The sequence below is a fragment of the Talpa europaea genome (genome assembly GCF_964194135.1).
Source record: "Talpa europaea genome assembly, chromosome: 6".
In the NCBI taxonomy this organism is placed as follows: domain Eukaryota; kingdom Metazoa; phylum Chordata; class Mammalia; order Eulipotyphla; family Talpidae; genus Talpa; species Talpa europaea.
In genome coordinates this window covers 12,290,316-12,306,117 of record NC_140072.1, presented here as the reverse complement: position 1 = coordinate 12,306,117, position 15,802 = coordinate 12,290,316, and the positions used below count along the sequence as shown (strand labels likewise).

At 41.9% G+C, this 15,802-nt stretch overlaps 1 protein-coding gene and 1 pseudogene across 4 annotated transcripts in view; one reads left to right on the top strand and one right to left on the bottom strand.

Annotated features, from left to right (window-relative positions):
* Positions 1-5,953: 5,953 nt before the first annotated feature.
* Positions 5,954-6,130, bottom strand: LOC311172536 (small ribosomal subunit protein eS27-like; annotated as a pseudogene). The gene has a single exon. The product of its transcript is annotated as a small ribosomal subunit protein eS27-like (transcript).
* Positions 6,131-9,328: 3,198 nt separating this feature from the next.
* Positions 9,329-15,802, top strand: part of ATAD2B (ATPase family AAA domain containing 2B) — a gene marked incomplete at both ends in the record, with an annotated part of 114,987 nt that continues 108,513 nt past the window's right edge. For all 3 annotated transcript variants that reach the window (XM_084235641.1, XM_084235640.1, XM_084235639.1), the window contains one exon: positions 9,329-9,544. In XM_084235641.1, the coding sequence (XP_084091767.1) occupies positions 9,329-9,544 (216 nt within the window). The remainder of the gene's footprint in view (positions 9,545-15,802) is intronic.

Genomic DNA, 15,802 nt, shown 5'->3' with positions numbered 1-15,802 from the left:
TGATTACTATAGCTTTATAATAGGTCTTGAAGTCAGTAAGTATGAGTCTTCCAACTTTATTCTTTTTTTGAGATTGTTTTGGTTATTCCAGGTTCCTTGCAGTTAGGTTTGGACTTTCCAGTTTCTGTAAGATAAAAGGCCATTGGGATTTTGATAAGTATTGCATTGAATTTGTAGGTCAATGTATTAAGTTTTCCAATCCTAAATTTCCTAATTTCCTTTTTGGATTTTTTTCATTATTGGTGTGTCAAGACGGCTGAAATTAAAATTGATAAGGGTAATATCCAAAATGGAGCCAGGAACCATTAGGAAAGTAGAACTTATAGAGGTCTACCACACCTGACTACTTGATAGCCAAACCTATCACTCTCAGCAAACCAGCAACCTGGCATCTGGAATTGGGGAGTTTGGAAAGACCACACCAACCTTCTCACGAAGATTGATAAACCCTATCAGATCTCAGCTTCAAGGTGGACAATCTCATAGTAGTAATATGTAGATATGCACCCTTTTGCCTATTTTATAGAATTTATTAGTTTACCTGTAGGAGGCAGCTCTGCCTATATAAACTCTATTTTTCCCACTCTCCCTCCAAATTGGACTGCCTATAAGGACTTACCTGAGTGGTATCTCCTGGATTGCGTTCTTCCAAAGACCCCAAATAAAAGCTTTACTCTCTTTTGCAGATGAAGCTCTGTCTCATTGCTGGTTATAGTTTAACATATGTATAGAAATACCAAGAATTTTTTTTGTGTATTAATCTTGTATCCAGCATCTTTGCTGAATTCATTTATTAACAAGGTTGTGTCTTTTAAACTAGATTCTGAACTATTTTGTACATAAAAGAACATGTTATCTGTGAATATAATTTTACTTTTTCCTTATTTGGATTTTTTCCTTGCCCAATTGCTCTCATTAGAACTTCAGGATAATTTTGGACAGAAATGGCAAAAGCAGACTTCTTTGTCTTATTCCTAATATCAAGGGGAACATTTTCAGTCTTTCACCAGTGAGCATGTTAGTTATCCTTTACCATGTTGCAGAAACTCTGTTCTGTTTCTACTTTGTTTGGTGTTTTTATTTATTTATTTATTTATTTATTTATTTATTTATTTATTTATTTGCTTGTTACATTTCACACACACATTCGCTATCATGCAGCAAAAACCTTTATTAATATTTTGAACATCCCAGCTATTACTGAAACCGGTAATTTTTAAACTTAAATAGGGGCAAATGGCAGAGTGCAGAGCACTATAGGGCACTGTGAATGAAACACTGTGAATGAAACACTGAAGAATGCAACCTCGTAGTCAGAGAACAAGGTACAGGTTGTATTTTTCTGGGTGTTGTAATCAGAAAGAGTGCGGCCATTGTCCAGATGCTTGCCAGCAAAGATGAACCTCTGCTGGTTAAGGGGGGTGTCCCTTTTATCCTGGATCCTCACATTCTTGATGGCATCACTGGGCTCCACCACTCCCTCCCCCCCCCCCACCGTGATAGTCTTATCACTCAGGGTCTTCAAAAAGATTTGCATTTTGACCTGTTAGCAAAAACAAAGATATTGCCAATGCTGATGACCCCCACTCACCCAGCGACTGTGCACCATGATGCAACAATGCCAGTTTCCCCTACAGCTCATATTTTTTTTATGGTGGATGTCATCATTCTCCCCAACAGCCATCTAGAGTCAATAGTCCTGATTATTAAAAAATCACAAAGTGAAAATATTCTCCTGCTCTTTGAGGGCCACATTCATTTTCTTTCAATGAAAAAGGGCTGTCCACCAAGCTGAACCACAACATAACCCACAGAGATCATTTGGAGATGACTTTATCTCATCAAAAGCAATGACACAGCTGCTCCAATACAGAGCCATGTTTCTCTGGATGTAGGAAGCCAATGATTGTCTATAAACCAGGCTTTGCCATCACTGTCCTTGGCTGAGGATAGCAATGAGCTACCACGAAATTATTAGGCTCGTTATTTCTGTATGATGTCAGGCCAAAAGGAAATCAGATTTCAATGGCTTCTTTTCTTTGAAGGATCAGATGTTCTTTCATACTTCTTAGAATCTACTAAATTTCTTGATTTCTCTGCCAGAATACTGAGCTATATGACTTTGAAGTTTAGTTTCTTCATAAGTGTCTTTATCCAGTGATTGAATTAACTTCTTTGTTAATAGTTTCTTCCAGGCAGGGGAGTGAATTTGGGAGAAGATGTCAGTGGATGCTTTCACTTTACTTGATAAATATGTGTATACTTTGACTATTTTTTTTTACAGTATGTATTTCTTTCACAATTGGCAAAAGAAGAAAAAAACTAATGTTATTACAGTTTGGTGCAAGACCAATATCTGATGGGCATCTTCCTCAGTGTTTGTGCTGTATGTCAGTGCACAACAAGAACCTGCAAATTGGGATTGATCTCCACTCATCAGAGATGCCTCAGCTTCCACATTCCTTGTGGGCTAGTCCAGGACCTGAGTCGTCAGTAGCCCTAGCTTATTGAGTGTTTTTATCACGGAAGGTTTTTGGGATTTGTCAAGTGCCTTTTCTGTGTCAATGGAGATGATCACATGGTCTTGTTCCTTCATTCAATTGTAATGTGTTGCATTGACTGGATCTTGAAAAATTCAAGAACTGTTTATTGGTTTATTAGTGATATCTTAATTGGAGTTCTAGGAAGGGAGTAATATTACATCCATATTTAACCTTCCATCCTAATGTGCTAAATTATATTCAGTAAATGATCCTTTTAGTGCCCTTCAATCTTGCCTACAAAGAAAACTAAGTTGACATCTGGACTTAGATATAGGAAAACTTAGCTAGTGTAATATCTAGTAGATAAAGCCAGTGGTTCCAAAGCCATTTATCAAACAGTCCCTTTCTCACAGATTTGTAATATTACTGCACATATAACAAATTCCCATCAGTGCTGAGGTCTGTTGCTGTGCCCTCTGTTCTGGGTCTGTATTTTACTCTAATGATCCATCTGTAGACGTCTGCAACAATAGTACACTACCGTAGTATGTGTTTGTTTACCATTTTAAAGTGTTTAATTCAGTGGCTTAAGTACATTAACAATGTTGTACAGCTATCGCTTGTACCACTCTTCACTTCCAAAACTTTTTGATTACCCAAAGAGAAACTCTATACCCAGTAAACAATAACTCCCCAATCCACCACCTCCCTGCTCCCCTCAGTCGTTGCTAACCTCTATTCTACTTTCTTTCTTTTTAAAATTTTTAAAAAAGATTTATTTATTTATACATTCAAGAACTGGGGTACAGGTCAGAGGTATGGGGGGTGAGAGGATTCACCAGAGACAGAGTGGGAAACAGAACAGGCAGACTGACTGAAATACACTGCTGAGGGGAGCAGCAGGTGAGACAGGAGAGGTCTGCTGCGCTTTGTGGGTTGCTGCTTTGTGGGTTGCTGCAGGGCCCCCGCAGGGGATCAAACTCTGCTGCAGAGGCTGTGGATTGCTTCTTAGGGCGGTGCTTAACCCCTTGCACCATCAGGGAAGCCCCTGATAATTATATTTTCCTATGATTGTTTATTTCTGTAAGGTTGGTAATAATGTTCCCACCTTGATTTATGATTTTTATACTTAGTATTTTCTTGTTCAGTATAGCTAAAAGTTTGTCAATCCTGTTACTTTTTTGAAACAACCTACTTTGAGTTACATTGATTCTCTCTAATGTTTTTCTAATCTCTATGTCTCTTATTTTCACTCTAATCTTTATTATTTCCTTCCTTCTACTAGCTTTGGGTTTAGTTTTCTCTGTTGGTTTTTTAGTTACAAGTCTAAGCACTTATAATTCACAAATGGGACTGTAAGTTCTTTAAGGGTACAGCTTGAGTAATATATTTGCTGTTATCTAGAGCACTTTACACTGTAGCTGTTATACAGGTACACATTAAGGGTCAGTAAATGTTTCTTGAAGTGACACAGAAAGATGATACACTCTGGAATCTGCTCCTGATCTTGTACCCCCCCCCCTTCCAACTGATAGCAACTCTTCTAATTATTCTGCTCAGGTCACAAATATAGTGATAATCTCTGAGCATTTTCCTTACATCACAAAGCCAGTAGCTATCCAATAGAACTTTCTGAGATATTAGAATTGTTTCTGCACTGTCCAATAAATTAATTATTAACAACATTTGACTGTTGACTACTTGCAATATGGGTAGTATAAATGAGGAATTGAATTTTTGATTTTTATTTCAAATTTAAATAGCCACTTGTGGCTCACAGTTATCAGAATGGACAAAATCCTAATTTCACCATCTGATTTTGTATCATGATTCAGTGTTTATCAAAATGTGTCATGCATCTTAAAAATATAGTCTTGCTACTTATATTATTCCTACTAATTCAGTGCCATCTCTGCCCTGAGGACCTCCTTGTAGAATTTCAGTACCTCACCTTAGCTCCACAAAAATTAAGAAGCAAATTAGTTATTGCTTATCCTTTTTGTTAAGCCTTTATATTCTTTAACGTCATTTTCTGTTCTTATTTTTATTACTTTTTTTTCCAGTCTGTGATTGCCTTTTAGTTTCCTTAAATATGTCTTTCAAAGAGAAAACTTAGTTTTTTTTAAATAGTTGTTGTTTCAATGTCCTTTGTAAGAAATATTTGCCTAACTCATTATTGCAAGTCTTTTCTTTTCTTTTTTAAAAAGATTTATTTATTTATGCATACAAGAACTGGGGTATAGGCCAGAGGCGGGATGGGGTGGGGGAAGAGAGGATTCATTAGAGACAGAGTGGGGAACAGAACAGGCAGACTGACTGAAATACACTGCTGAGGGGAGCAGTAGTGGGTGAGTCAGGAGAGGTCTGCTGCGCCATGTGGGCCTCTCCCTGGCCAGGGATCGAACTCGTGCTACAGTGGCTGCAGATTGCTTCATAGGTTGCGTCTTAACCCCTTGCACCACCAGGGAGGCCTATAAAGCTTTTCTTTTAGGTTTTATTCTTAAATAAACGTTCTTGGCTCTGTGTTAAAGTCTATGATCAGTTTGAAGTTAAACTTCATACACAGTATGAGGTCATGTCTTTTTTTTTTTTTTGAAAGGATGTACAGTTGTTTAGCATCATTTATGGAAAAGAATATCCTTTCCTTATTAACTACCTTGTCCTCTTTGCAAAAATCAATTGACCACATGTGTTAGTTTCTTTCCGGGTTCTATTCTTTTCTATTGAGCTGTATGGCTACATCACTACACTGTTTTGGTTATTATACCTCTATAATAAGACTGTAATGAGTTCTCCAGTTTTGCTCCTTTCCTGATTGTTTAGGTGATTCTAGGTTCTTTGCACCCCCAAATACATTTAGATTCTCTTTCTTAATTTCGATACAATGTCTGCTGGGATTGGTTCACATCTGTTGATAAATTTGTGGATAATTTTCATCCTAACAATATTAAGTTATCTGATAATTCTCTCCACTTATTTAGAGCTCTTTTTTCCCCTTAGCAATGCATTTTAGTTTTTAGTATATGTTTTTCTTATATTTAAAAAATTTTATCCCTATTTCATCATCTAATTATTTGTTGTAAGTATATAGAGATACATTAATTTTTGTAAATTTATCTTCTATCATGTGACCTTGCTAAGCTCACATATTAGTCCTAGTAGGGGTTTTTCTTTTCTTTTCCTTTTTTTTTTTTGTATTTCTTAAGGTGGTCTGTGAGGTTTTCATGTTGTTTACTAATCAAGGCAGTTTTTTCTTCCTGTCTAAACTGTATGTCCTTTCTTTTCTTTACCATTTCACTGCAGAGCACTTCTAGTACAATGTTGAGTAGAAATGATTAGAGTAGACATCTTTACCTTGTTTCTGAAATTAGGGGGAAAGCAGTCAGTCAGCTTTCACCAGTTATTTTCTCCATTTCTTCTTCCTGCCCCTGTTCACTTAATGCAAATATGCTTTGGGGATGGTTTCCCATTCATCGCCATTTAGTAGTGTGCTCATGGTGCTGCTTCTGTCTGAAGGAGCAACCTTGTATGCCTTGCTTCTCCTCCCGTAGGCTGGCAGAGAACGGTGGAGTAGCCAATACAAGATAGAACAACTGTGGAAGGCTAAAGATTGTAATTTTATAGCATCCGGAGCATTTCACATCCATGGAGTAGGAATTGGGGCTCTGCACCAGGTGCTTCCTGTGTTTCTCCTCTTTTGCAGAGGAATGGGGGAGACCTTTTGGGAGAGCAATGTTTTGCCAAGGGTTCATCATCACTACTGCACATTTTGTAACTATATTTTTTATGTTGAATTTTGAGAATTCTTTTTATATTCTGGACGAGTCCTTTGTTAGATATTTGGTTTATTAATATTTTTCCCAGTCTGTTGTTTCATTTTAATCCTCTTAACTGGATCATTCACAGAACAAAAGTTTTAAATTTGATTAAGTTCAATTCATTGCTTTTTTTCTTTTATAGATGCTTTTGGTGTCTTGTCTAAGAAATTTACTTTTCAGCAGTACTCCATTTGCCCACCTGTGACTATGCATGTGCTTCTTTTCACTAACTCTCTCCGCAGGGCAGCAGCCTTCCTTCTTGCCCATGAACTGTACCATTTCAGAACTTTTCTTTACTGACCTTCCTCAGTAGAGTCAGCTCTCTTGAAGGCCGCCTGCCTGCAACCATGCAGGCCTCTCTTAGCAAACCTGTCCCTTCTGGGTCAGCTCTTCCTGCCCGTTTGTGTCTATGCAAGTGTGTTTTACTGTTTTATACCTTCCCTAATAAACCTGCCCTTTAAATATAAAAAAAGGAAAGAAATTTACTTTACATTCTTATAAATCCTATCTTGTTCTTCAAAAATTGGCCTTGTCACTTTTTGATCATTAATTCTTAACATTTATTATATATTACATATCTGAATATAAATCTGTGGGTCTCTTTCCACTGTCTGTTTTTTATTACTGGCTCTTTTTCATGATGATTTTTACTTTTTTATGTTTTGTGACCTTTTTCTGAGTTATATTAATAAAACTTGATTTTGTTTGCATCTCTTGTTGAAAGCACATTCTTTGGACTTAATTTATGTTTGCTTTTGCTTTGTGCTTAGGATCACTTTTGACTCAAGCCTATTTAAATTAAATTATTGTCTTAAGTTCCTTCATCCTTATCAGATCTGGTGAATTTAGGCTTATCAGATCTGGTAAATCTGAGAACCAGTTTGTTTGGATTGTCAAGAGGTAGGCTTGCCTCCCCTATCCCAGTCCTTGGTTTTTAGTGTTGATGCTGGCAAAGACAGTTCTTCTAGTTTCTTGGGCATGAGTGATGGGAAGGCTGGTGAATTTATTGCTGTTTCACCCTAGTACTCAGGTGTATCTTTTATGTACCAGAATTTTGCAGGACGATTGCATTAGACTCTAAATTTTAGCAGGTTCTGTCTTTTGTCCTCTATCTTCTGAAGACAGAAAAACAAGATCGAGTTCACTGGGGTCTAGCAAAAGCATTGAAAATGAAGCTGTCCTCAGAGGTTGCTTGGTTTTTGCTCTGAGTTCCTTACATCTCGGTAGCTCATGTAGTTTTAACTAAAGTTTAAAAACGGGTTTTATTGACTTTTTATTTTCTCCTGGTACTGTAGAAAAGAAGCAATTCTGTGGTTCAAGATGGATTTCAGGGGTCATCACCTCTCAGAGGCTTTCCCTCTTTCAGGCCCTCCTTGGCCTTTGAGCTTTTGAGGGCCAGAACTATGTTGTTAATTGAAAAAAAAAAAGAAACTTATTTCCTGTCCTGGCAGAGTATTTATCACCAGTTGTTTATTGATTGTAAATGGTATAGGTTATAGGAACCCAAATCATAACCCGGATTTCTCAGTTGAGAAATATAAAAACAAACCTAAGTAAAACAAAGAGGAACCCAGGCCTGGTACCATTATGAAGTTTCCAAAAGCGAAACAGGTGGGTGTTAAGTGGTGGGTGAAGAGTTTCAGGAAGGGTGTGGTATGTAAATTAGTGTAAGAGGGTTTGACGGCTTTGCTGGACTCATGCTGCTTCCCAGCCCAAAACTACGTTCACCCCAGTCTCCAACGGCTGGGAGTTTGGCTGGCCCGAATGCACTCATTTAATACAATTTGCCGATTTTTGCAGTACCTTTCCCTGTCTTTCATTTTTCTCAGTGTTGCAAACGGGAAGAACTTTTGCCCAATAAGTAGCAGGCTATCACTCACACACCCAGAGTTCTTGAAATGAACATAATTCCTACTTTACAGCAGAGCCTTTTATATTGTGTGCCTCAATCTCTTCCTGGAAAGTAAAAATACAAATTTTACATCGCTGGGGTCTCCCTTCTGTATCCCCAACCCCTGCGCGGGCGGGGGCGGGCGCGGCCGAGGCCCTGGGCGGGGAGCTCTCCCCTCCGCTCCGCCTCGGCTGTGGCTCGGGTTAGAGAAAACGACCCAGCCTCGCTTTGTTTAGAGACACAGGGTTCTTGCAGGTTTTTTTCTTCCTTTTTTTCTGGCCTTAAGCTTAGCCCTTGCCAAATACCGCCCAGCTCGGTGCTTATCTTAGCTGTCATCTCCTTTTCCAGCCCCTGCAAAAGTGGGGCTCAAGCTCAGGTCCCGCCTGGCCGGCCCTGGGATGGCAGCTCAGGTCACCGCGCCCTCGCCCCGTCCCCGCTCCCTCCCGCCCCCACCCGCCCGCGCCCGGCCGCTCCTCGCTCCCTCCAGGTCATCTGGGGTGACGGCGGGGTGGGGGGTGCTCGGGGCCTCGGGCCTGGCCGGACGTGAGGGCCCGGGCGCCGGCTCCCCCATGAGCTCCACGGGCGCGGGGTCCGCTCTCTCCGCCCCGCGCCCAGACAGCCGGCCCGACCCGGGCACCATAGAGCCGCCGCGGCCCAGAGCGTCCCTTCCCGGGCGCCGGGCGCCGGGCGCTGACGCCGCGCCGCGGGGCGGGGCCTACTGGAGGGGCGGGGCGAGAGGGAGCCGCCGACCGCACAGGGCTGGCCGGCCTCGCAGCGCCCCGCAGCGGCCGCGGCCGGAAGCGCCGTCGTCGGCTCTGCGGCACCGGAGCCCTGACGCACGGAGCTCGAGAGCGAGAACGAGAGAGAAAGGGGCAGACATGGCGGCTCCGCTCGGCTCCCGCTGAGGAGGGCGAAGCCGGCGGAGGGTCGGAGCTGCCGGCCGGGACCCCGCTCTCGCCTGCCGCTCCCCGCCGTCTCGCGCCCACGTCCCTTCCGCGGCCCGGCTCTCGCCCGTCCCCGGCGGCGCCCGCGGAGCCCGGCGGCTCGTCCTCCCGGCCCGGCTCGCTGCCCTGAGCGCCGGCGGCGGGCCGGCCTCCTCCCCGGGCGCGGCGGGCGGCGCGGGCCGCGGCCGGACCATGGTGAACACCCGGAAGAGCTCCCTGCGCCTGCTCGGCTCCAAGGCGCCCGGGCCCGGGCCTGGGCCTGGGGCCGGCGCGGAGCCTGGGGCGGCCGGAGGCAGCAGCCATTTCATCTCCTCTCGGACCCGCTCCTCCAAGACGCGGGCCGCCAGCTGCCCCGCCGCCAAGGCCGGGGCAAGCGGCGGCGCCGGCGGCGCCGTGGACGAGGCCCGGGTAAGAGCGGCGGCCGCGGGCCGGGGCTGGCGGGGGCCGGCCCGGCCGCCGGGGCTTTGTCTGGCCGGGCCGGGGGCCGGAGCCGCGGGGAGCCCGCGCGGGCGGCGGGCGCCGGGGGTGGCACCGGCCGCAGGGCCGCGGAGCCTCGCCGGCCCGGCCCTTTTGTGCGCCGGGCAGCGCCGGGGGCCGGGCAGCGGCGCTGGGGGGTCCTGGGGGGACAGTTGCCCGCTGGGCGTTGCGCGTCCTTGCCCTGCGTTCTGGGGGAGCAGGAGCGCGGCCGAGGCGCGGGGTGGAGGGGCTGGAGTCGAGAAGCGAAAGTTTTCTGCGGTGTCAAAGCCTCCGCGCGAGTGTCACGCCCGCCGCGGCGAGCTCGGCCCGCGCCCCGGCTGTTCGGGGGTGGTTCAAGTTGGGGAGGAAGCGAGCGCAGAGCTCCGGTTGGCAGCCTGGCAGGCACGCTGAGAAAAGTTTTGCAGTTGCTCCGACACTAACTTTCACAACAAAATCAACGCTGTCGCCTCTCCAGGCTGGAGAGACCTGGCTCGCGGCTGGAGCTGGAGACCCGGCCCGCGAGGCCCAGCGGCCGGGGGGGCTTGGCAGCGCCCGCGGGTCCCGGGAGGGGCAGGTGCGGAGGAGCGGGCCGGGCGTTTGGGGTGGCCGGCGCTGAACGCTCCAGGTCGTTGGGGTGCCCAGGTGTCTCCTGCGTTTTTGTTCTGGGCAAAGTTTAGAGACGGCGAATTAACGCATCGCTGTCACACTATGGGGAAAAGGAGCACTCGACGAAGGCGGGTGATGCTGTAGAGAGCTCAGATAAGGTGATTTTAAGAGCTAGAAATGTTGTTGCAGCGTGAGGTAGCATAGATTTTTAAACTCACTTTAAAGGAACTGATGAGTTTGTGTTCTGAGATGGGTTATGACTTCAGGAAAGACAGTATTGCTTGTCTAGAAAGAGCCTAACTTACCAGATGTTCCTTAAAGTCTGCACCATTTGTTACTCTGGTGGGAAGAAAGTGGTATTTTAGGTTCATTAAGGCACGGTCAGTTTATGGTTTGTGTGTGCATCATTTTCCCTGTCGTATTGCTCTGCCACTAATTAGGATGAGTTGATGCAAATGCAACCAATATTTTACTGTGTTGCTTTGAAAGATGCTGTATCTTTGAAAATCTGTTTGCTTTTTATATTGCTAAAAATATTGCTTTTTATATTGCTAAAAATCTTCTTTAACAGGCCACTTTGGGCTTACAGATCCCTTAGGTTGAAATAAGAGCTAAATCTGAAAGTTGTGCAAACTTTAGAATAATGATTCAGAAAACTAGAGTTTCTGTGGAAACTATTGCAAACGTGTTCAGGCTTACTTATTTTCTGAAGCTAACATATTTCAAAATAAGAGTAAATTTAAGAAAGGTAGGTCCTCTACACTTAAGTACAAATAAAATATTTTAAGAGTGTAAGCATGTAATTGTATAATGCTATGAATGCCTGGTCTATTAGAGCAGTGTCTCATTCATCTGAAGCAATTAGCTCATCTGTCACTGATCACCATGTTTGAATTCATGGATATCATGCTGTCCTTACCCCCTGAGGAATAAGGTGAGGTAATTTGTCAAGCAGCTGTTATGGAGATGTTAAAAGGCAAGTAATCAATAATCTAATGTAGAAATGAGCATTTGGTAGCTTTTAAATTGCTAGAAGAATGAGAGATATTAGAGCTCTCTCTGGATGCTAATGAAACTTTGTTTCAAGGACCTCTTTAAAATGTTTTTAAAGGCCATAAATAACAGGTAATGAAGAGTTGGGCTGAAATATTTGCTTTTCAGTTTGAGGATTTGTATTCTGGTAGATGATGGAATGGTCTAATTGCGTTCTCAGAGAAATTTCAGAGATTTATTAATCTTACACAGTGATTCGTCTCTAGAAGAGGATGTTGTTGTAATTCTGATTTTGCTAAGTGTATATGAGCTGCTGTATATTTATGAGCAGGTTGCTCTTTTTCTGAAATGGGTTGAGTTGAGCCTGGTAAACTCTCATTCTCTAATTGGTTTTTTGTTACAACATTTTAGCACTCTCTGGATCACCCTTTCTGGTGTACTTAAAGGCACGCTCTACCGCTGGAGTCCTAGACATTTGTTGCAGTCTGTGAAGTTTATATTTGTTGAAAAATGGAGATGCAAATGTACTGTTGCTTTAGGAGACTCTCATTTTTGTAGGAAGAAATGTGCTGTTCTTTTTAAGATGTAATTTTGTGGTGTTCTTTACAGTTGATGCTGAGTGTTCCCTTTCAGAAACTTTAAGATTATTTCACTTGCTTTAAAAAGCCATAGCATCGCAAGCTGTTTAGTTTTGCTTTTTCCTCAAGAATGTGTAGGATAGAGAAATAAACACGTTATATTTTGTAGGCTATTGGGATGATTTTCTTGTGCCCACACTTTCTTAATGTCAGGTTGACACGTGCTTTGCAGTTAGATGTAATTATTGCTGTATAATTGGTTTTTGTTTGTTTGTTTGTTTGTTTAGTTTGTATAAAGCTTGACTTCCTTTAAATCTGACCATCAGTAATTAGCATTTATTTGCTCCACCCGAGAGTCACTCTTAGCAAACAAATGCAGTATTCATGGAATTGGAAAGCAGTGGTTAAAAAATATTTCAACTCCTTTCCTACCTATTAAGCCAGTGTGCTGGTCCTTTTGGCTTTGTCACTAGCTTTTCGTGCTTTTGAGGTGGTCATCGACTCTTTCAGGGTCCACATCTCAGTTGTGAGAATTGGAATAAACAACTTTATGGGCATGCTTGTTTTATTTTAATTTTGTTTAAAAATTCTCTTTGTCCTTTAATGTGTTCTTGTATCACCCTGTACTACTTTTCTGCTACTGTGTATTTGCCAACATAAAACACAAACAGAGGGGTTAAAGTTGAGGGTTAAACATGGGAAGAAGTCTACTTTGGAAACGCAGTAATGTATACAACTTTCAAATGAGTAGAGAAATATGCAAGTTCCTCAAGACTAGAGCAGGTTTTTTGTATCACATTCCATGGAGCACCATGTAGGTGATAATGTAGTAAATAGTGTCCCCTGTCAAAATTTTGAACCTGGCTGCTTTGGCGTTCACAGGATTATCTTTGGAAGCCAACTAAAAATGCAACTTTAAAAAATTCAGTTACTGCCCATTTCTATGGTCCACATATACAAACTTGAAGCTTTTTAGGTCATAGATGAAAGTTACAGCACCTGTAGAGGTGAATCCATATTAATTCCTTAAATCATTTTCCTTGACAAGTGATCTTTTCAACCATCCTTTGATAGGTCCTTGATTGTATGTCTCCTAAATGCCTAATTAGAGACAAACCTATAACCTCTGAAAACCAGCTGGACTGGTGATAGGATTACCGTTTGTTACAAGAACTAAGGAGCTCAACCAGTGTCTGTACCTGAATGGAGAATGATCCTGTTTCTTCAAGCATCTACTTCAGAAAAGTGCTGTATTACTTTGAATTGTATTTTTGCCATTTCTATTCAGACATACACAGTGAAGTTTCATTTGTGGGCATTACTGAGGTGATTTCATGATATTTGGGTTTTGGTTTTCTACTAGGAATATTTTATATTTCTGTTATGCCTCCTAGGGGTGGAGGAGTTTGTGAAAGTCGAATTACTGAGTATGTAAGATTTTTTTTGGATTAAAAAGTTACCTGGAGGTATGAAGTTGGGGGAAAAACATGTAAAATGTGTTAATTTTATTTAATACATGGGAAACATTTTCAGAGAGGTATCTATTATATATGTGGCTTATGTCAAAAGATAGAAAATACAGTTACATTAAAGTTAATCTGTAATCTGTATTAGTTTTTTGGTACTTTGTTACTAGGTATTTAAATCTAGTACTGTCTTCTTCACTTGTATATCTTGTCTCTTCTTGTATTTATCACTACTTTTTGAGGTTGCTCAATCATTTGTTTCAACCAATACCGAAAAAAGTGAAGAAGACAATTATTGTAGAGTCGGGAAATATTGTCATACTGTATATAGACAGATTTTACTAGACTCTTTGGAGTTTTGGTGTTTAGGATTGTATTGGGACTGAAAGTGGGAATGGCAGCCTGTAGGGATGTGAAATATAGGGCAGTGGTTTTCAGTAATTGCTTGCTGCCTAATTTCAGGAAGTAGGTGTAGGGAGAGGAACAGGCGTGTTGCGTAGGGATCATTTTTGCAATAAGTTTTGCTTCCTGGTATTTTAAAGATGACTTGGGTGGGGGAGACCCTTAAAGAGACTAAGTCTGGGGCCTTTTGGACTCCAGTAGAGATGTACTTGTGCCACCATCTTTCTCTCTGCTTGGTCATATTGATTTATCAGCATGTACATTAATGCACTGGGAAGCTATCTCAGGGGAAGATAAATGCTTTCCATTTGGAAAAAAAAAAAAAGCTTTAAAACTCTTGAAAATATTTTATATGGTATATTTGTATATGAAGATACATACTAGTGAATTAAACATGTTTGCTTATTTACTTAAAACATGTTTAGCATTTTAATTTTTGTCTATATTCTAGTACTCAGTTTAGGTTACGTAGCTTTTTAATTGCTTTCCTTTGATTACTAACGAGTTTGAGCAACAAATGGAAAAAAAATGAGTTTGTTCATAGTAACTTCTTTGATTTCCTTATTTCTGAAATGCTTTTGCCCATTCTATTTTCAGCTGGAGTCACTCTTTTTTTTCCTCCCAAGGCAATTAGATCAGTGTGCTAAAGTAGTGGCATTTCAAATACCCATAAAATATGTTCTCTTAGCTTGCCAGACAGGAGGTGATGGATGGTGAGGCTTGCTTATTTCTTTGTTCTCTTCTAAAATCAATAATTGTCGAGCATCTACAATATTAAAATGTAAGTGCCATGTGGGCAAGCATTTTCATCTACATGTTTAATTCCCGTTCCAGGGCTGTCACGTTGTGGAAGTCCTCACCCCTTTCGCAGGGAAGGGGTGAATGTGCTCCCTTTTGCAGCGTGCTCCTTGTGTGTCGCCAGGTGTACAGCTAGCATCCTCGCAGTGTCTCTTCTGGACTTGGTGTGGTGTGGGTATTTCTTTGAGGTACCTGGCTGTGTACATGTACATGTACATAACGTAAATTTTATCTGCAGATTCGTTGCTTTCATCTTTATTTCTTGGAGTAGTTCCTGTTGTCACCACAGCTCTGCCAATATTTGGCAATATCTGTCTTTTTAATTGCTTTTCTTTGATGACCAATGAGTTTGAGTAACAAAAAAATGAGTTTGTTCATAGTAACTTTTTTGATTTCCTCATCTCTTAAATGCTTTTTGCCCATTCTATTTTCTTTTCTTTTTTTTAAAGATTTATTTATGCATACAAGAACTGGGGTGTATAGACCAGTGGTGATAGGGGTGAGAGAATTCACCAGAGAGAGTGGGGAGTAGAACAGGCAGATCTACTGAAATACACTGCCGAGGAGAGCAGTAGGTGAGAGACAGGAGAGGTCTGCTGTGCCAAGTGGCTTGCTGCCTGGCAGGCTGGGGGTCGAACTCGTGTTGCAGTGGCTGGCAGCGGCTTGATAGCTCTGTGTCTTTAACCCCTGCACCACTAGGGAGGCCTTTGCCCATTCTGATTTCAACCCGGGTCACTTTTTTCACCCCAAGGGAATAATTATTAGATCAGTGACTTTTAATTTTTTTTCTTGAATAGTGTAGGATACTGTTTACATTGTGACCTTGTACACACATATAGTTTTACCTTTCCTATTTAGGTGTTTGATTTATTTCATTCACTTTACCAGAGAGTCTATCCTTTGTGGTCCCATTTTTATAATACATTAAGTTTTTATAATACATTAAGTTGTGTCTGCTCTCTCCTCTTTTTCCTTTATCTGTTGGTTCTGTGGCCATGCCATGCTATTTCAATGACTATGATTTCAAGTTATCTTAAAAGACAATTCCCCCCCTCTGTTATTTTACATAGTTGATATCGATATTTGAGGATTTTAGTTGTGTTCCTATACATTTCCAATTAAGATTCTAGACTTCCTCAAAAGAGCCCACTAGAGTTTGGATTGGGAACGTGTTTGAATTCCTGAATTCATTTGTAAAGAATTGATACCTTTGTAAAAAGTTGTCCCAGAGCCAAGGTCTCTCACATAACATACTTTGCATGTTTTTCTTGTGGAATTTGATGCTTTCTTTGTGACCTAATGTATTTTTCATTTTTGGTAAATGTTCTTTGTGTGTTTGGAAAAATATTTTCTATTAGATGCAGAAA